This window comes from Sparus aurata, chromosome 1 (genome assembly GCF_900880675.1).
Source record: "Sparus aurata chromosome 1, fSpaAur1.1, whole genome shotgun sequence".
NCBI classification, from domain to species: domain Eukaryota; kingdom Metazoa; phylum Chordata; class Actinopteri; order Spariformes; family Sparidae; genus Sparus; species Sparus aurata.
The window spans coordinates 22,040,967-22,060,357 of record NC_044187.1 but is presented as its reverse complement, the minus strand read 5'-3'; the positions used below and the strand labels follow the sequence as shown (position 1 = coordinate 22,060,357).

Below are 19,391 nucleotides of genomic sequence, written 5' to 3'. Positions count from 1 at the left end.
CTCTAACTCTGTTCCTCCAGAATCTCCAGGCTCTGCCCATCTCTTTCAGAGTTCGCCAGCTCTGCCTTTGACGCTAACATTCTCGCTCGTTAATCCAAAACACCACCATCTGTCCCTCCACTGTGGTCTGTTAGTTGAATTAACCTCACAGAAAGCCATATTATATGTCTGATATTTGCATTGAAGTTTCAGCATTTTAACATGGGCTCATAAAGGGATTGACTCACTTTTGGAGCCAGCCTCGAGTGGCCATTCAGGGAACTGTAGTTATCGGTAATCTACAATTGCTTCATTTGTCAGCTCTGGATGTTGCCTCTTGATTCAAGCTGAAGAGGTCACTTTGGCAAAAAGGCTTAAGTATTGGGTATAGTGTACTAGTTGACTTTCCTTTGTTGTAAGAGATGGATAAAAAAAAAATGTAAATAGTATTGCCTGACAATGAAAAGGAGAAAATAATCCTGCATGTTCAAGATGGTTTAGCGGCAATTGTGTTTATTAATTGCGCAATCATACTGACTGGAATCTCTCCGAGTGTTTAACCAGGAAACACGATGACCAACACCGAGGTCCAGATGAACAGCCGGCACATGCTTGGGTGCCAGAACAACATGTCAGCCAGCTGGACCCTGAACATCAGCAGTGTCATTACCATTACAAGAAAGTACAGAAGGCATGAGCAGTGACAACTACAGCACAGACACATACTTTACAAAACTGCTGGAGAAAGAGTTATTTTCTTTTGACAGGATTTTATTTAAAAGTAACATATTTACAGTTGTGAGGGGACACATATTGCACATTTTAATGCACCATGGAGAGCAGTGATGGCAGAAAATCATTACATATTTCATGCAGGCATATTATAAATGGTTCTCTGTTAAATTACAAAAATATTACAAAGTATTTTATTACAAAACATTAAAATCTTACAAATACATCAGGTGAGAGTTATTCATATCTTTCAGTACAAAATCAAAGATCTTAGACTCTTTTTAAGGTCAAGCGTGGAGGATATAGTGTCATCTAGTGGTGAGTTTGCAGACAGGAAATTGATTCTTAGTATCAAGTGCTGACAAACTAATGGAAACATAATTATGAGTCTCTGCCAGTAGATTCCCCTAAACCCTTCACACTGGACCCTTTAAAGCAAATACATAGTATTTCTTGTTGTGCCGCTCCTCTAAAGAGCATAGATTCCCATACTGACTGTCGCCAGAGCCACAAAAAGTCCTAGAACCATCCTGAGTAATGGAATCGTTTTGTTAAGGCTCCCATTGATCTGGAGCATCTGAACTGGTTTGGAGTGTGTTGAACAATTCTGTAACGTATCTTCAGTGACACTCAGCATTTTCTGTAAATCATCAAAGACCTGTAAAACAAAGAACATCGGTCAGCTGGTTCGGGCTTAAAACAAGCCCTCAACACGAAGCTTCTGTTTTGCGGTTTCTCTCGCTCTGTACCTGAATGTTGAACTCGAACGCTCTGACAGCCTCCTCCAGCACGCCATTCCTCTCCTCCTCTGTCAGCTCCACGCTGTTCATGCGGCTGCGGTACAGCTGTTTGAACAGGTTTGGGCTGGTCACACCAGGGAAGGCGAAGAACGACAGACCCTCGCTGCTCTTCAGCCCCATGGACTTCTGGGCGATTCGGCCCAGGACCTGCCCTCCAGACAGGTCACCCAGGTACCGGGTGTAAGCGTGGGCCAGCAGAAATTCTGGGCTTTCTTTGCCAATCTGAAAAAAAAAGGATGAAGAGTTTTACTTCAGTATCTAACAGCTGTAAAGTGTGAGTGTAACACAAATATGATCCAACAAAACATACTTGTCTGAGTCTGTGGCAGTATCTTTTGGTGGCTCCAGGGACAACTATCTTCTCTCTCCAGTCCTGGCCGTAGAAGTATTCCAGGTCTTTCTCGATGGCCTCCAGCCTGGCCAGCTCAGCCGGGAAGTAAATAGGTGCGACACCAGGGTGGTTGGAGTTCCGGTCCAGCTCTTCCTCCAAGGCCAGGTAGATCTCGTACAGGGAGCACAGGAGGAGCTGAAAGAGGAGGAAAAAGGAGAGGAGGTGTCAGACAAAAAGATCACAGTAACATACAAAATGGAATAAAAATAAAAAATAAAAAAAAGGGAGATTATCTGATAAAATTGATTAAAAGTATTGTATTACCTTGTACTGTTGCAGAGTGACCTGTGCCTTTTGGAAGCTCATCATCAGCTCAGTGTTTTCTGCCCTGATGTGGCTCTCTTTTGTCACCTTTTTGATTTGTTCTGACAGATCCCTGCAAAAAACAAAAAAAAATTACATTATACTCACTGCATCAAAAGTGATTTCAGACATTGTTGTGCAGTGCTAGCTCAGGCATGTGTGAGTTGACCAAACAGAGCAGACTGGGTGTTCAGGATGGGGGTCATTAAAGAGGGTCTAATACAGAGCGTTTCAGACAGAAGGGGAATACTGGGCTACAGCACTGAAATATGAGAGTACAGCGTGTAAACCTATTCTACCCCAAATTTAAAAATGTAAGAAATTGACGTGTCCCTTTAAAATCAAGTTCTGACCATAGTTAAAAGTGTGCAGCCAGTGACATGAACATAAAAATCTGGGGCTCCAAAGTACAGAAGATACATTGTGTATATTGCGTCACCTATGATGTTTATCTTAGAACAGCTGATACTTTCACGTGCACAAGCAGAAAGTCAGCACGCACTGTGCTACAAACCTACTTTTGGTTGCTGTGGCACTAAAGCAGATATATCATTTGAACTTAATGTAAATAAAAAGAGCTCTACAGTTTAAACACGATTAATCTTGATAATCTTGGTCTGATTATTGCCTTGCCTGGTGGGGAAATGTGAATGGATCTGGAAGAATTTTAGATTTACAGATACAATAAATCTGAGCAGCGTATTCTTACATGTCAGTCATCTGCTCTGTTGCCATCTGAGTCTTCGTCTCTGTATCCATAGTGGCCCTGAAAAAATGAGGATGTGAGAGATGAGCTTCTGCATGACACAAACCATCTTGCAACATGACACTGAGATTCAAGAGGCATCAGATGTCAGAAAGAGGTGATAAAGATTGTGTGACAAATACAGCCATGTAAATATTGTGTTTCACTCACCAGTGAGGATGGAGTTCTGCAGGTTTTGGGGGTATATCCACAGCCGTTCACTGTTGTCTCTGGATGTCCAGTACAGTTTGTGCTCTGTGTCCCAACCAGTCTTCTCCCTTTTTATACGATCCTCCTCTGTCTCCTCCCTCCAGCAGCAGCTGAATGAAAACAGGAACAAAGCGTCACAAAGCTGCTGCTAAACATGACCTGGCAACTTCAGCAGTAAAGAGAAAAAAAAAATAGTAGGAGGGACTGAGAGTTAACATGATGCAGCAACTATGAGGGCAACTTGGAAAGTTCCTAAGGGAGGGACAACAGGACTTAGCATGAGTGTGGAGATTTTTAGTCATGCCCTGGAAAACAGGAGGGAGGAGGGCTGAGCGCTAAGCATGACCGTGCAGCTTTGGAATTGCAAAGTTGAACAGACAGAAGGAGGAGGAGCCGGTGTTAAACATGACTGTGGGAGTTTCTGAAGAGGGAGGAAGCGGTGAAACGGTGACTAATGGTACAGAAAATAAAACAATCACATGATTGTATCAGCACAGTGCACCAGTGGTTATCAGTTCATTGGAAACAAGAACAAGTTCAACCGTGTTTCTAGATGACAGATACATTACTGATTTGTAGAAATATGGTGAAATCGTCTATGATTTTGCCCAAGGATTTAAGTTGCAACTTTAAGCCAACAATTTGAATTCATTCTATTTTTCCATAAAACAAACAAACCAAGAGCTCAGCTTTTAAAATGAAAACTATTTGCGCAATGTTCATTCGATTGGTTAGATTAATATCTTTTTTTAAATGGCACTCAGGTCACATCACACTCGACTGTCTGGCTGGTGACAAATGGCTCGGTGATTACTTGCGCAAGTGACACTAATACTGCCGAAAGAGCAACACTACAAAGGTATGTGGGCCCCTGAACAGCACATCCACTGGCAGAGATGTAGAAGACTCATTGTGACTTGGATGCAGGTCACACTGCTGTCATGTTTTGCAACTGACTAGACAGAATATAAAGACGCGTGACTTGACTTTAGGACACAACAACTCGAATGAAAATTGATGAGGAGGGTTAGTTTTTCTTTTTGATTTAGAAGGAATTAAGAAGTTATAGTTATTTTAATAGGTTAGATACATTGCCAATGATATCATTACGATACAGGTACTAATACCTTGCCTTTTGTCTTTATAAAGACCTCACACTGCAGGTAAGACTTCAGTGTTGTAGATGGGGAAAAGGTGACTCGACTTGCCATAACCAAGGAGCCGGATTAAAGGCTGAGAAGGTGATTCTGGAGAAAGATAGGTGATTGTTGATTCTTATTGCAAGGTCATCAAATACCGAAGCTTTGGGGTTAGAATTTTGTTGATGATCTGGCAATGAGACTCAACAATCAACTATCTTTCTCCAGACTTGCCTTCTGTTCCTTTAATTTGACTGGATTTGCCCAAGATGAAATGACTTGGGACTTGCTTGAGAACTTGGACCAAATTACTTGAATCACATATCTGCCCACTTGTATCTGTTGAGCGTCTCATTCTAAAAGCGTGGGCTTTGATATTACTGGTTCCACTGTTATGTGAAGACTTTGGCACAGTATGTTCTGCAGGGATCTGTTCTCAATCAGCCACATCAGTGAGTGCAAATCATTGACTTCTCCTGACTGCTGGCTGAGAAGGAGTTGGAAACAACGATACAGAGCTGCAGGGCTGTCTGTCTATTTATTACATCTGAGTTTGTTTGGTTTGGGGATTATTATTTTTTTTGGACCACTGGATTCTGTGATTGTTAATTTTTATGAACTGGAAACAAGGAACCAAGCTCAAAACCCCATAATTATAAAATGCCTACACAAAAGTATATAAAGGGAGTGTCATACTTGTTAAAACTCCCATTATGTCATTTTATGTGATAAATGTGTCACAGAGCTAATCTGCTCAGCCAGGGAGACAAAACAATCGGTCACCTATTAAATCAGCTAACTCTCCTCAAGCTTAACATGAATCAGCACTCTGGCGGAGAGGGAGGAGGGAGAGGCAGACACAGAGGTGCTAAACGTGAGTCAGCAGCTTTTTTTCTTCCCACGGTTCACACAGACCCGGTGACCGACATGCCAGACGTTCGCTCAAGGCTACTGGTGATAAACATGTCCCGCATTAGAGGTCTTTGACCGGAGTTGTTTGCTGGGCTACATGTTAGCATGTTATTCGGTCGACATTGCTGGTGAATTATATGAAATCGAAGCTAGCCTTTAGCCTAGCTAGTTGAAGGCATAAACTAACCTTAACCATGACTGTAACCTGGCAACGTCGACGACAGACGTTGAACTTGCAACGTGGCGACAAGCTATTAACAGTTTCATTCTTAATTAGCCTTGTGTTCATTTGTTTTCGTTAACATGGGGACAGTTGGAAAGCCTGACATTTGGAGCAAGCAGCCCCAAGTTTTCTTTCGTTTTTCAGCTACATGAAAGCCAGACTCTCATGTATCCTAGGTAAACCCTGAAACATTATGTGTTGTTTTCTACATTGTGGTCTTGGATGTTACGCTAAGCTAACATGTCCGTGCTAGCCTAGCACTAGTCAGCTAACTCGGCTCCTCACAATTTTGCTTTCTATAGTTAACGGTGGAATAAGTATTCAGAGTAGGACCCTTTACTTAATTTAAAGTACATTAACCACGCTGAAAATCATTAACTACAATTAAATGTCCTGCATTCAAAACCTACAAATGAACTTTGAGGAAAAACAAACTCAAATAGGGTGTATGTAGCTTTTAAGATAAAGTGGATTTTATCAGAAATAAATCTTTCAATCATACTGCAATAAATCAACTTTTTTTCTTTTGCTCTCCTTTCAATCACAAGTGGAGCTTATACTTCAGTATGATTACTGCTGCTGAATCACTTTCCCCTGTCATTCCTGTAGATGGAGGATGAATCTGGCCTGCTGAGCAGCCAGAGAGGGACGAAAAGGTCCCTCAAAGACATCATGATGGAGGAGGAGGAGCAGGAGGATCCAGATTTAGATTTTGTGGAATGCTGCACCAAGAGGCTTTACAAGGTGGGCTTCACTGTTAGTTAGACAAATGTTGGGGAAAGTATTGACTATGACGTTTTAAGACTATCAACAGTAGTGATTAGGCGTGTAAACAGCAGATGTGATATATTATCATGTAGTGCCCTGGTACATATTATCTATACATTTGAATTGGTGTTGTGCTCTGTTGCAATGTCAGGTATATCTTTAACTGCACAGAACTGAACTTGGAACTGTTCTGATTTGTGGCAGTTTAGCTGAGATACGCAAATCACATTGTACACACTGTTCATACTGTACACACTGTCTCCTATAAGCCCTTCTGTGACATAGAGAGCTTGTAATGCAGTAAATAAAACTGTATTTTTGCCTGAATATTGATCCCTAAACTTATGTATTTTTTCCAACTTGGTTGCACAGTTATCGTTGCCAGTTACACATAACTTTCTTGCTTTTATCTCTTCATTTTGGATCTTGTAACTTACTTTAAACGATAAGTTCACACAAAAAACAATTAATGTAGTCATTATATACCAAACCCCATGTTGATGGAAAGTCAGGTGACGTTTTGTAGTTGGCAAAACATTTATGGAGCAGATAAAAGAATTGTAGCATTCTCCTGAACAACGGAAACAGATGGGTTCTTGTTTTGTTTTGAAATGTTTTATGGACCACGCTGATTTACCTGACTTTCCATCTGCATGAGGGTGTGTAGATAATGACAAATTTCCGCTTTGGTTAAACTTAACCTTTAATTCTTAGAGCCACTTTTGATAGTTTGTTATTAAAAAAATTTCAGGAACCAGAAGGCTTGCTCAACAAGGAAAGGCAACACTCTGGTAAGGTGCTTTTTAATATGACTGTTTGTGTTCACAATGCATTAGCATGCATCATCACAAATCCATCATTGTGTAACACAGTATGTCGGTGGTAAATGGTGTGCAAATGTCAGCTAAAACCACCATGACTACATGGTTACCACGGTGCGATCTTAAGGACACTTCCTTAAATTAAGACATGGTTAACAGGATAATCTTTAGATATTTAATCTGATTAAATGGCACATTGCAGGTAATAGTGAAGCTGACCCTGAACTTTACGGAGCAGAGTCCTCCAGTTTCCTCCCTGATTATCCACAAGACAGATGGGTAATAAGAGGAGGGCAAGAGGTGAGAGAACAGCAGGGAGGTTAAAAGACCATGGGATTAAATGTAAGGTTAAGTTTGTCTGTATGTGGTAAAATCAATTAATAAATAATGTGCCCATTATTTACTTGCTTCTATACTAACTCATGTTGATACGTAAACTCTGTCTTCCAGAATATCCAAGACAGGTTGTTGCATTCATGTTGCCCAGCAGAGGTCAGCATTGATCAGGTAATTATGCTGTATGTCACGCTAACTTTATTTCGACATTCACCTCGACTTTGTGTGAATTTTCTACCTTTCTGTTTCTCTCAGAAAAGTCAAAGCTCCACATTAGAGTACTGGGTGTATCTAGATAACCAGCACAACATGGCAGACTGTCCCGTCACAAGATTTATTGCCCCTCCTGCCACTTCAGTAACCCAAAGGCCTTGTCTGTTCACACCTGTTCCTGGTACAGTGACAGCTTTGAAAATGAGCTCTGTGGGTAATTCAGCGGTATCTAGCCCCATGAAGGACACCTGCAGTCCGGCAAACTCTATGTGCAGTCCCCCTGGTTCAGCCTGGGACACACTCAGATCCACATCCAGGAGTCCCAGCTGCTCTGACCAGTGTCCTGTCAGTGCTGCAGCTCACCTACACCTGCTGGGGGAATCCTTGTTCCTGATTGGACACCATCTTCAGGAGACAAATGTGAGTAGATTCAATGTAGAAAGTGAAGAATTTTCTTTTTGATCTATAATGATACTGGTCTTGAATGTTTTCATTGATATTGTGAGCATATTACAGGGAGAATTGATGGGCTGTGCCTTCATAATTGTATGTCTTTATTTTTAATCTTTAAAATCATGATGTAACCCTTTGTTACAGTCTTGCTTAATGTACTCATAGTTTGAAATTACTTTGCTTTGGGGACAAGTCAAAGGACATTTTTAAAGCTGTGAAATATTGCAGTCCTATAAGACAAAACCCTCCAGTGTTGACACAAACATGTTGGTCTACATGGCTACAGCTGACTTTGAGATCAAGAAAGGCGGGTTTAATTTAGCTGCAGGACAACATTACTCATTTTCACTGCAGTGAGGGATGATAATTGCCCTTCTTTGTGTCTCTGCAGAAAATAGTGAGTATGTCAAGTAGCTTGTCTCTGCTTTTGGATTCTCTCCTGTGCGCCTTGGCTCCTCTACTCTGCCTCACGGCAGAGATACCTGAGTTGAGTAGCTGCACACAACAGACACTGGTGAGAGATGCAGCCACTTAACAGAACATTCACACTACTTACCTGACATCCTGCACAGACATGCACATGAGTGAAATGATTGTTCTTCCAATATGTTATGTCATCATGAAGGAGGGAACAACTGTTATTTTTTTAATCATTGTTTTTAAGGCCTCCACTCTGGAAAACATTGCCTATGTGATGCCTGGGATGTGAGAGGTGATGAAGACTGTACTAGCAGTACCAAGCACATTCTAATATGAAGAAAGACAAAAAAGATATATAGCTACAGATGTTTCTCTGCTCTAAAAAACTATTATTGTTTTATTGCAAATAGGTAAGTTTACTTAAATATGTCAAGTTTTTTTCTTGGTTGTTTAGTCAAAAGATGTGTGTGAAGACTGAAACATGTAACTTTCTTTTGTTTACAAGATACGTTCTGTCTGTGTCACTGGGCACATTAAAAACACAGTATGTAATTCTGCGAAGAAGCTTGGGATCATGGTAGTTGTCTCCATTTTTAAACAACCACACTGGTGATGAAAATCTATCTGATAGAAATGTTGATGAAGAAGGAAATGTGGTCACACAAGTATTTATGGCTTTATTGATAGCACAGCTGAAGATATGACAGGAAACAGGGTGAGAGAGAGAGGGGGAGTGACACACAGCAAATGGAGAGTCCAACCCGGGTCCGCTGCAGTGAGGACAAAGCCTCTGTACATGGGACGCCTGCTCTACCAACTGAGCTAAATGGCACCCCCCTTTTTTCAGGGTTTAAACTTTGTAAGAAACATTTGGGATAATATAAGTACACAGTTCGAGATAATGTTACAAAGGTGTAGCCTGTTTCAGACAATTTAATGCGAATATGGTACAAATTACACCTTTTAAGAAGTGCTTCTTCTTTTTAGAAGAGAGTTCTTAATCACATATTTTTTTTAAAAGCTGGAGAAAATATAAATTTGTTTATATTGGAGAATAAAGCCACTATTTCAATAATGTGAAAAGTCCATCCAATAAGCTAAGAGTGGCCATTTTTGAGTTTATGGGATATTCACAGTCAAAACTGTAATACTGTAACAAAACCAATTCACTTTACTACTTATTACTTAATTCAATGTGATACTTGTAAGAGAGTTTTATATTGAGGTCTATTATTTGTCTAATTGCTCTGAAATTCAATACCTGTGAATTGGTTTCAGGTAGTACTTGACACAAGTCACAGGCTGCAAGGAAGTAAAGCCTGTGGCTTCGAGGCTGTCAAAGTATGGAGGGTGAAAGTACTGTTTAGTGAAGGTCTGTCCATATGACACACAACACTCTGTGAACTTGTCAGTTCTTTCTGTAACATGCCCTCATTTCTGATTAGGGATGACAATTGCATCATATCAAAATATTTACATGCACATTTCACCTGTTACCAAACTAAACAACCATAAATCCTGAAGCTCATCCACAAGTTTTGACACTGAAAGGGTGTGGTAGATAAATCTCCAAGGTAGAATGATTCACATGAGCCGTGGGATACACCTCCTCCGCCCCATCTTGGAATGCTTAGCAGCCCACAGACAAAGAAACCTGTTGCGCACGCAAAAAGATATTCACAAGTGCGTTTGTGTGTCCATGTGTTCCAAATTGGGAGTGGTGAGACGGGTTGTTCCCTGAGATGAACCTCACCTGCGTAGGCAGCTTTTAGTAGTCGACATGTACTGAAGTTGTGTGGATGAGAGACGTAATTCGGTGCCAACAGAACAGAGCACAGAGAGAAGACAGTATATGAACACGGCTTCAAAGACCTCAAACTGTTGAGTAAGTATGATGTTTATTGTTTACTAATACATCTGTTTACTAATCTAAGGTGTTTTAAGTACTAGTAAACCTACATAGTCTCTTGGCCATATTTCTTTTGGCACTGTAGTTTTGAATACCAGCTGTGTGTCATTCTGAGGAAATGGTTGTCAGTCTAATGTCAGCTTTGAATTGTCATGACAACTGCCGTCTTTGTTTAGATATACTCTTTACTTTCGGTATAAGTTTAATGCCAAGTTTAAGTTTCATCTTAGTGCTAAATGTGCACCATTTTCCAGGATACTCCTCTGTTGTGCGGTGCCATATGTTTGGTTGTTATTTTTATGTACTTTTGTAGGTTGATGTTTTTTGTGCATGTTTGCATATCAGTCAAGTATAAAAGTCCAGGTAGAATGTAGTTGGACTGGACTGGTGAGTTGTGGTGTGTGAGGCGCACTGAGAAAAAAGGGATGCAGTTACAAAAGGAAGAATGATATTGGTGTAATAAAAGCTTCATCTAAGACCACAGCTATTACCGATTAGCATAGTTCCTGTTGACTCATGTAAAACATGTGAGAGGTTAGAGTGAATTTGTAGGAAAGACACATGTTCAAAGGAAATTAAATAAAAAGACATCTATTTTTATGTTTACCTAACAGATGGTAGATTAGATGTTAAACACCTACAGTACTTAACCTATCGAGTCCTCATATTTTCCCCATTTCATTTTCACTTTCATCTCAGTCTGTTATTGGTTTAAAGCCACATGTATTCCTAAAAACACCTTTTGCTTTTGTTTCCAGCCATGAGTGAACGATTGACAGGGAGCTTCTATGGGTCCTCGCCCCCGGAGCTCAGACTTGTTCTTTTGGGAAACATTGGATGTGGAAAGACATCATCAGCAGACACTATCCTGGGCCAGCTGTCCCCAGTAACTCCCAGTTCCTCCAGGAGCTGCCAGCTGCGACAGGGCGTCTCTGATGGCAGGAGTGTGACCCTGGTAGAGGCGCCGAGGTGGTTCTGGGTCGGTGGCAAGATGGAGGACAGCGTCAGGAAGGAGACTGAGCAAGCACTGACGCTGCTACCATCAGGCCCACATGCTATTTTACTGCTGGTGCCTGTTTGCGTGTTTACAGAGGTTGGTTGTAATCCCTGTTTGTGCTTTGACTTGTGTTTCTGCATGGTCTCATTTGCTCATGCAACCATCACGGACATCTTTTTGGTAGTTTAAAAATGGCATTGATTTACAATACTATGTTTCCTAATTGTTGTTCCTTTTCTCTCTTTTCTTTCCCTGGTGTTCCCAGATGGAGGCTCGTGTGCCTGCAGAGCTGCAGTTGGTGTTTGGGGAGGAGGTGCTGGATCACACTCTGGTCCTGCTGACTTGTGGGGACTACTTGATGGGAAAAACAGTGGAGGTATTAGAGGTGTACAGTCTGTGGGGTGCTGAGATAAAATGTCAAGTCTTCTGGATTTTAGTATTTTAAAAGTCCAAGCACACTTTGAAAAAGAAGCTTTTGGAGTTGAATAGCATATTCAGTTGTGACAGGATGGCATCATTTTTTGTAAACTATTTTTCCTTCAGACATTTCTGCAGTATTTCGTAACATTCACTGTAAACAATTTGGACTAATTGGCTGCTGTAAGAGCAGGAAATGGCAACACATAGCAAATCTAAATTTTTTCCCACAGGAGTACCTGCAGGAAGAACACCCAGGCCTGAGGCAAATCATTGAGCAGTGTGGGGGGAGGTACCATGTCATCAATAATCGTAAGCCGGGCAACAGGGAGCAGGTCTGTGAGCTGCTGGAGAAGGTGAGATGTCTGCACAGAAAACAGTAAACAGAAAGTGTCAAGACAAGATTTTGGACACACATTTTGCACTTGTATTCTCAACAGCTTTGTTTCATATTGATTATTTTGGTTATCTAACAGTTCAATTAGTTCTGATGTATATGGGGGAAATATGCAGTGGATTTAGTGATGTTTCTCAAGGACTTTATAAAAAATGAAATCCTGATTTAATTGATTGTTTTGTCTGTAGTAGTTTTTTTTTTTTTCCAGGCAACGCCCTGTGCCACACTCATACAATCACACCCAGTCGTGTTCAGGACCAGTTTAGGGCTTAATGATTTGGCTTATTACGTTGTAACCCTGATTGACATGGACTTCATTCCTTTGTGGAGACTCACTGCAGGAAATGTTGAGAATGCAGGAAGCACTCACAACACATGTTCTGCCAGTATCAACATTTTTGTATTTTATTCTTCTGTCTGAAGGTTTGTTTTTTGGCCCTTAACTCCCACCATTTTACTTTTAAACAAATACGTAACTCTCAGCTCCATTATTGATTATATTATTAATAGTTTTTGTTATGATATATAATATTTCTTGGGGCGGCTGTAGCTCAGTGGGTAGAGCTGGTTGACTGGTGATCAGAAGATCACTGGTTCGAATCCTGGCTCCCCAGGGCGGGACTGAGCTACATGTCGAAGTATCCTTGAGCAAGATACTGAACCCCAAAGTTGCTCCTGATGTGCAGTTGGCACCTTGTGTGAAGGCAGCCACTGCCATCAGTAAGGGTCCTGTGATGAACTGGCGACTCATCCAGGGTGAACCCTGGCCTACGCCCATAGAGTGAAACTGGATTTGGCCCCAGTAAGCCCCGCAACCCCTTACGGGGGAAAAAGCGGCAACATCCCGCGACCCTCATGGATAAGCGGAAAAGAAAACGGAAAAAATATTCCACAGTGATGTGGAAATTTCCCTTATTTAAATGGATGGATGGAATGTCAGAATTCCGACATTTTACGCTTTCTTAAGGTTTTTCACCTTTCATCTACTCATTCATACTTTCAGCTTGAAACCCCATTCAGTTCTTTCACATGTTCACAACACTTGGGACGTGATTCAGCATTTACATATCAATCATACTTTTGACACAATCACAGTTTTAAGTTGCATGCAATTTTCAACGCTTCTCATATTTTTACAGTAGTGTGTATGGGTAGGAATTTTCCAAGCTAGAGTGTGTGACATCATCATTAGAGTGGAGATGAGCTGTAAAATCTTTTGTAAAATTGTCTTAAACTTTCTCTTACTACCACACATTTCTCTCTTCATGCATTATGCCCTCAACGTTACCATGGAATCGATTAAAATGAAACATTTGGTACTGTGAGCCTGTGACAGGAGTGCCAAGCAACTGTGCAAAAACTCAGAAATTTCCAGAGGGAAGGAGAACTAGACACTTTTCTAGCTTCTCCTCCAGCTGCCTCTTCATACAAAGTGATGCCAGCAATGCAGTTTAGTTTCCAGGAATTATTCAAGCAATGCGATTCAGTCCTTTCCCATTATTATCAAGTACTGCCAAGTTCAGGTGGGCGCACACTTTGTCCCCCAATCCTCCTTGCTGAACCACAATAGGAGCAAGCAATCACAAGTTTTTGTTTTTGGCAAATCAGCGCACAAACAACCTGGACTGTTTGGATTGTTTCATTACTGTGTCACGTCTTGTGTGCGTGACCTTGTAGCGTCTGACCCCTGTGATCTGTCATGTAGTGTGAAAACCAAAATGACTGTACAACTACAAGGCAGAGAGTTGTGCTATGTAAACAGGACAGCAATCTGACGAAATTGTGTAGTCTGTTCAAGGCATAATGCAGCTCAGCCCCTAGCTTAGACGATATTTCGCATCCATCAGCTTGTTATTTCTTCTTACACTTTTTTCATGCATTCTCTTTCAAAGCCAATTTTCCAAATCTTTCAAATATTATGGCCATTATTCAACTTTTTAAGTCAGCAATGCAGTTAAGTGTCAGCTTTTTGAACATCTAGCATTCACACCGCACTTCCTTATGAAATGTCCTCTTCAGTTATAAAAAGTGACTCTAATTGCAAATTTGAGTTAGGGGACATTTCCTAAATGCATAATTTATTTATCTGTTCCTTTAATGTAACAGGTGGACAACATGGTGAAGAAAAACGGGGTATACAACAAGAAATCAGCTCAGGAGAGAGAGCTGGACAAACAAGTGAGAGACAGAAAGCAAGAACTTATGGAAAGTTACAGAGCTCAAAAGGAGGAGAGAATGGAGAGGACTGCTTCAACACGTATCCCATACACAGAGACACAGAGGAGTAATGATAGTGGAGAGGAATACAGCACCACCTGGGAGAGGAAGAGAAGAGGAGAGAGGGATGTGATGGATGGAAGAGTGGATGTGAGCCAAGTGTCGAACGGGCTTCATTCAACTCCAGCACCAGAGCGACAGTCAGATTCAGAGTCGCGTGAGGACACACAGGTGAAGAGGACGCCTAGTTTCAGACTAAATGCAGGTAATCGCTAATAGAAAAACTTTCTGGGTCCAGTTTTTCTGGATCAATGCAAAAAAGGAGAAAAATAAATATGAGCTGAAAATGAACCAGACTCATTTTCTGGTTTTCCTCCATAGATGGAGCTCTACTCTCACAAATGTCTGAGGTTAAATCATCGCCAAAATTGGTCACTACTTGTAAGTCACAGGACCTGGCTATCTAGTACTTTGCCCCTTAAAGTTCACTTCTATGATGTTTTTAAAAATAATTTTCATTTTTAATTTTCCATATTAAATCTCAGATTTCATCTGATTTTTTTCAGTGCACCACAGAATCAACAGTTTTGAAGACAGGTCCCCTGAGGTGTCTCCAACCTCCTCTCCTGATTCGCCTGTCTTCGCCTCTTCCCCCTCATCGCCAACCTTCGCCCAAGCTCCTTCATCTCCCTCCTCCGCCTACTCATTCCCTTTATCCTCCTCTTCCTCCTCCCCCTCATCGTCTCAGGAGCTCCGTCTGGTGATGCTTGGGCGATCTGGAGCAGGAAAGAGCGCAGCTGCCAACTACATATTGGGACAGAAGGCGTTTGAGTCACATCCAGAAAGCCTCACAGCGATCACTAAGGAGTGTGAGAAAAAGAAAGCTCTGGTTGAAGGAAGACAGGTAAGTTATGAAGATGTTTTTTGCTTGCATAGTTGAATTTCCCCTTTACACTGTGTGCCATTTCCAAAACATCTAAACATCTAATCTTTGACACCCTCCTCTGTTTCATGGCATGAAACAATACAATCTGGCTAATTGCCCATTACTCAACTCTCTTCTCTCCTCTCTCACCTGCAGGTAGCGTTGGTGGATACCCCGGACTGGTTCAATTCAGAGCAAACTCCAAATGAGGTCCGAGCTCAGATCTCCTCCTGTGTTGCTTTATCCAGTCCCGGTCCCCATGTCTTTCTCCTGTGCGTCCCTTTAGACCAGCCAGCAAAGACCGAGCTGCAAGCTCTCAGGGCTCTTGAATCCATTTTTGGCCCGGAGTCGGTCCAAAGACACACAATGGTCCTCTTTACTTACGCAGATCGACTGAGAGAAAGTGGGAAGGCTGGAAACGACAGCGTGGAGGCTTACATCGCTGGTCAGCGTGGAGATTTGTTAAAGCTGGTGGAGAAATGCGGGGACAGGTTTCATGTGATGGAGACGGCAGGAGGTTGGAGGAAGAGTAAGAATTTGGTAGAGCTGCTTGAGAAGGTGGAGCAGACGGTGAAGGAAGCTGGAGGACAGTGTTACTCTTGTCCTGCTTTTCAGGAGGCAGAGAACAGAGTGAGGCAGAGACAAGTGGAGATAGCAAGGGAGAGAAAGGGGAAAAAACTAGAGGAAGAAAGACAAGGGGACGTTAGACAGCTCAGTTCTGATAGGCGGGCACTTTATTCCTACATGAAGCCTGTGGTTGAGGCAGAAGAGGAAGTGAGAGAGGATGAGATTGCGAAAACAAGGGATGAGGCAGAGATGAGTGTAAGAACCATGAATATCAAGAGCCTTCCTCCTGTTACGCTTTCCAGCATTAACCCCTCACTTCTCAGTTCCATTAGGGAGAAAATGGAGTCTGGTGCAAAGAATTTACCCAAGCTGTTGGCAGATAGCTCTGTGTGGGTCAGCGAGGGAGCAAAGAAGGTGAAAAATAGTCCAATGTGGGGAAAGGTCGGCAGCGGAGCACAAAACGTCCAGAAAATAGTGGTTGACAGTTCTGTGTGGAGGAAGGCTGGAGCTAGTGCCGGACATGTGTCCAAACTAGTAGGAGATAGAGTTCCCAAGGTAGTGGTGGATGGTTCTACATGGGTGGGATCCGGAGCAAAGGCTGCAGCAGCAAATCCCATGTGGGGAAAAGTTGGTTCAGGGGCAAAATCAGGGGCCAAATTGATGGCAGATGGTTCCATGCGTGTCGGAGCTGGGATTGGAACCGGGGCAAAGAATTTGGCAAAGAGTCCTATGTGGGGAAAAGTCGGATCTGGGGCTAAAACTGGAGCTAAACTGATGGCTGAAAATTCTAAGCGAGTTGGAGCTGGAATTAGTTCCGGTGCAAAGAAGGTGGCACAGAGTCCAGTGTGGGGGAAGGTGGGCTCTGGGGCCAAAGCAGGGGCCAAAATGGTGGCTGAGAGCTCGGTGTGGGAGAAAATTGGGACCACTGCTAAACAGGTGCCAAAGGTAGTCATAGGGGGAGCATTGCTGGGACTGGTGCTTGGCATGTTTTTGGGGGGTGTGCTCGGCGGAGCTGTCGGGGCAGCTGCTGGATCTGCAGTATCTGAGGTGGGCAGACGAAAATTCAGCAAGAAAAACGCGTTAGAAAAGACAAATGAAGCTGCAAAAAATGTGGAGAGAAAAGTGAATGACAGCATGGACTCACTGGTAAAACAGGGCGAGAAAGTATTGAAAACTGAATGAAGGGCTGAATGTACATTAAATGTGTAACAAATAATTAAAAACAAAATAAAGAATTGGTAACATCAGAGTTTATAATTTGAAAAACAATGGAGAGAATTTTTTCATTTTTATTTTGACGAGTGATCTTGACCCTATTCATGTTTCTTTCTTTCTTTTTACACAACTATGATACAAGTTAAAGGTTTAATTTTTTTGTTTGTAAAGAAATGCCTCCAGATGGTACCCAACTTCAATATTATTCCATTACTGGTATCCTGGCAATTAATGAATGAGGATGTGTGTGACTTCCTTTTATTTCCCTAAATAATGTTGATATCAAGAGGTTAGAACCAGAATGACCTACCAACATTTTTAGTTATAAATGTCAAAATATTGTTGATTAAGCATATTGTCGTCCCTAAGTTCATCAAATGTCGTCCCCCCCCCCCCCTCTCGATATGTTCTAGCAATATGCATGAAAATATGTTTTCAGATTTTGACAAAATGTGTTTAGGTCCATGTCTTATGCTGTGTGCAAGATGTTCATCTGTCATATTTAAAGCAAATTATACATATACCAGTATATCGATCATTTACCAATTATCTTTTGCTAATACTGTAATCTTCTTCAGCACTCAATTAAAAAACATCTATGTTAAATTATTGCATCTTTATCCTGAGTGTTCTTATTTTGTACATTATGCTCTGTGTTGGATTATCAACACGTGTTTTAATGTAAATATAATGTTTTATCACAACCTCTTTAAACTTTTTTTTCACAATTTCACTGTCTACACTGACTTTGTTTTGCCTTTATGAAACTTGGCAACTTGCGAAGTCTCTGTATTAAACGAAATGTTATGAATATAACTTCTGTTCCCTGAAGGAGAGGAACGAGGTACAACACATAATATATGTGTTGTACCGAGTGAATCGACTGAAAGGGAACAGCCATCTACAGTACAGCTGCTTTAGGACCAAGAGTCTTCCAGCATGTCTACTGCTCACATGCGACGTGCAGGTTTAGAATGTGCATGACTGGTGAAATAGAGGTACTGGTATTTCTGTGTGCAAGTGGGTGTGACTCTGGTGGCAAGAGGGGCACAACGGAGGGGTGGAGGCAGGGACATTATCTGTAAGTCCCAGGCTGGCCAGCATTACCCTGCTTGGCCTCCTGTATCAGGAGAAGGGGAGAAGGTTAACACCCCAGTTATAAGGTTTAATTTCCTTCACCTATACTGTGCATCTTCACATTATTTAATTTAATGAAAAACCCCACTTGTTTAGAACAGCTTGTTCTTCCCACACTAGGAAAATTCAGGCAACAGCTTTGTCATTTGGTTCAGTAAAGTCATCCTCTCAGGGGATGGAGTAGAGATAACAATATGGGTTAAACAAGGACTGTGAATAACAAGAATCCTTTCAAAAATAAGAAAGCTTCCAATATTTTCACATCCAATGGAGAAGTTATCAGGTCAAAATTTTGGTGATCTTGAATAAAAATGATAAGTTTGAAGGTGTTGGTGTAACATAGAGCAAATTTTAGAAGAGGCACAGTTACAGAAATATGATGGTGGATGCAAACTGCTGTGAAAATGTTTTTTTTCCAAGAAGGCTTTTTGACATGTCACAGAAGGACACACACAGGCATCAGTGTCCTGGTATTGTTTATATTGGTTCACTTGAACAGAACTAGCTATTGTTAGCACAGCTATGTATGACATTTTCACTAAGAGAATTGTCACCTGAATCTGTAGTTTTAAAGTATGTTCAGTTGAAGTTTCTGCTCTCATATTATCATTTTCAACCACAGCAGGCAGCTGTTTTTTTTTGTGTTTAACAAACCTTTAAAATTCCTGACTCTCTTTAGACTGTGTAGCTTCAACAAAGGAGAGAGGGAAAGCTGAAGAAAATAACAAAACAGTTCAGAAGTTAGGCTACAGGTTCAGTCCTCTATAACTGTAAGTGTGTTGTCAGTACATTGGCTGTTAGTAATGATTAAACCGGCTGCACAAATGTCCACCAGTCAAATCTGCATTGATAAAGCAAGGCAAACATTTTAATTCATGTGTTAGCCAGCATGCACAACAACAGACCCTTGGAACCAGATCACCTAAATGGGTTGCAGTTGGTCAGATATAATCAGTTACACCTGTGCTTTCTGTGTTATGACAAGCCAAATGTGTGCTGTGATAAAGTTTATATTCTAATGACACACCATGACACCAGGAGGCCTTTCGCAAAACTGTACTGCAACAAATTATTGTTAAATAACTTGCGATAGTACAGCAAATCACTGTGTTGGCTGTGTTGTGTTGCTGCAAAAAAAATTCTCTCCGAATCCTGCAGCACCCCT

The 19,391-nt window shown here is 41.5% G+C and overlaps 3 protein-coding genes across 6 annotated transcripts; 2 read left to right on the top strand and 1 right to left on the bottom strand.

The window, feature by feature from the left end:
- Window positions 1–729: 729 nt before the first annotated feature.
- Window positions 730–3,241, bottom strand: hmox1b (heme oxygenase 1b). The gene is made up of 6 exons (XM_030429123.1): window positions 3,122–3,241; window positions 2,915–2,971; window positions 2,167–2,278; window positions 1,822–2,037; window positions 1,461–1,733; window positions 730–1,369 (listed from the first exon to the last, which is right to left on the bottom strand). The coding sequence occupies exons 2-6, from the start codon at window positions 2,962–2,964 to the stop codon at window positions 1,181–1,183; spliced, it is 840 nt and encodes a 279-aa protein (XP_030284983.1). The 5' UTR covers window positions 2,965–2,971; window positions 3,122–3,241; the 3' UTR covers window positions 730–1,180.
- A 1,798-nt stretch (window positions 3,242–5,039) lies between these two features.
- Window positions 5,040–9,009, top strand: hmgxb4b (HMG box domain containing 4b). Of its 3 annotated transcripts, none has more exons than XM_030429109.1 (8): window positions 5,040–5,173; window positions 6,044–6,178; window positions 6,954–6,993; window positions 7,226–7,323; window positions 7,474–7,530; window positions 7,615–7,992; window positions 8,417–8,539; window positions 8,690–9,009. In XM_030429109.1, exons 2-8 carry the CDS (start codon window positions 6,044–6,046, stop codon window positions 8,732–8,734), a joined length of 876 nt encoding a protein of 291 aa, XP_030284969.1. In that variant the 5' UTR covers window positions 5,040–5,173; the 3' UTR covers window positions 8,735–9,009. The 3 variants fall into 3 exon arrangements, with proteins under 3 accessions (XP_030284969.1, XP_030284958.1, XP_030284963.1); XM_030429098.1 differs by lacking the exon at window positions 5,040–5,173 and adding an exon at window positions 5,205–5,253; XM_030429103.1 differs by lacking the exon at window positions 5,040–5,173 and adding an exon at window positions 5,261–5,610.
- Window positions 9,010–9,153: 144 nt separating this feature from the next.
- LOC115588455 (uncharacterized) lies at window positions 9,154–17,698 on the top strand. 2 transcript variants are annotated; one of them, XM_030429075.1, is made up of 8 exons: window positions 9,154–10,330; window positions 11,113–11,447; window positions 11,617–11,727; window positions 12,002–12,124; window positions 14,272–14,647; window positions 14,764–14,823; window positions 14,949–15,286; window positions 15,464–17,698. In XM_030429075.1, the coding sequence occupies exons 2-8, from the start codon at window positions 11,115–11,117 to the stop codon at window positions 17,054–17,056; spliced, it is 2,934 nt and encodes a 977-aa protein (XP_030284935.1). In that variant the 5' UTR covers window positions 9,154–10,330; window positions 11,113–11,114; the 3' UTR covers window positions 17,057–17,698. The 2 variants fall into 2 exon arrangements, with proteins under 2 accessions (XP_030284935.1, XP_030284945.1); XM_030429085.1 differs by lacking the exon at window positions 14,764–14,823.
- The last annotated feature ends 1,693 nt before the right edge of the window (window positions 17,699–19,391 follow it).

Excerpts from the sequence above, each read along its gene's own strand:
- LOC115588455 (XM_030429075.1), top strand. The coding sequence starts at position 11,115 with ATGAGTGAACGATTGACAGGGAGCTTCTATGGGTCCTCGCCCCCGGAG. Across the intron at positions 11,448-11,616 it reads CTGTTTGCGTGTTTACAGAG|ATGGAGGCTCGTGTGCCTGC; the intron begins GTTGGTTGTAAT and ends TGGTGTTCCCAG. Across the intron at positions 14,824-14,948 it reads GCCAAAATTGGTCACTACTT|TGCACCACAGAATCAACAGT; the intron begins GTAAGTCACAGG and ends GATTTTTTTCAG.
- hmox1b (XM_030429123.1), bottom strand. The coding sequence starts at position 2,964 with ATGGATACAGAGACGAAGACTCAGATGGCAACAGAGCAGATGACTGAC. Across the intron at positions 2,038-2,166 it reads TCACTCTGCAACAGTACAAG|CTCCTCCTGTGCTCCCTGTA; the intron begins GTAATACAATAC and ends CTCCTCTTTCAG. Across the intron at positions 1,370-1,460 it reads CGTTCGAGTTCAACATTCAG|GTCTTTGATGATTTACAGAA; the intron begins GTACAGAGCGAG and ends TTTGTTTTACAG.
- hmgxb4b (XM_030429098.1), top strand. The coding sequence starts at position 5,227 with ATGCCAGACGTTCGCTCAAGGCTACTG. Across the intron at positions 7,531-7,614 it reads CAGAGGTCAGCATTGATCAG|AAAAGTCAAAGCTCCACATT; the intron begins GTAATTATGCTG and ends TGTTTCTCTCAG. Across the intron at positions 7,993-8,416 it reads ACCATCTTCAGGAGACAAAT|AAAATAGTGAGTATGTCAAG; the intron begins GTGAGTAGATTC and ends GTGTCTCTGCAG.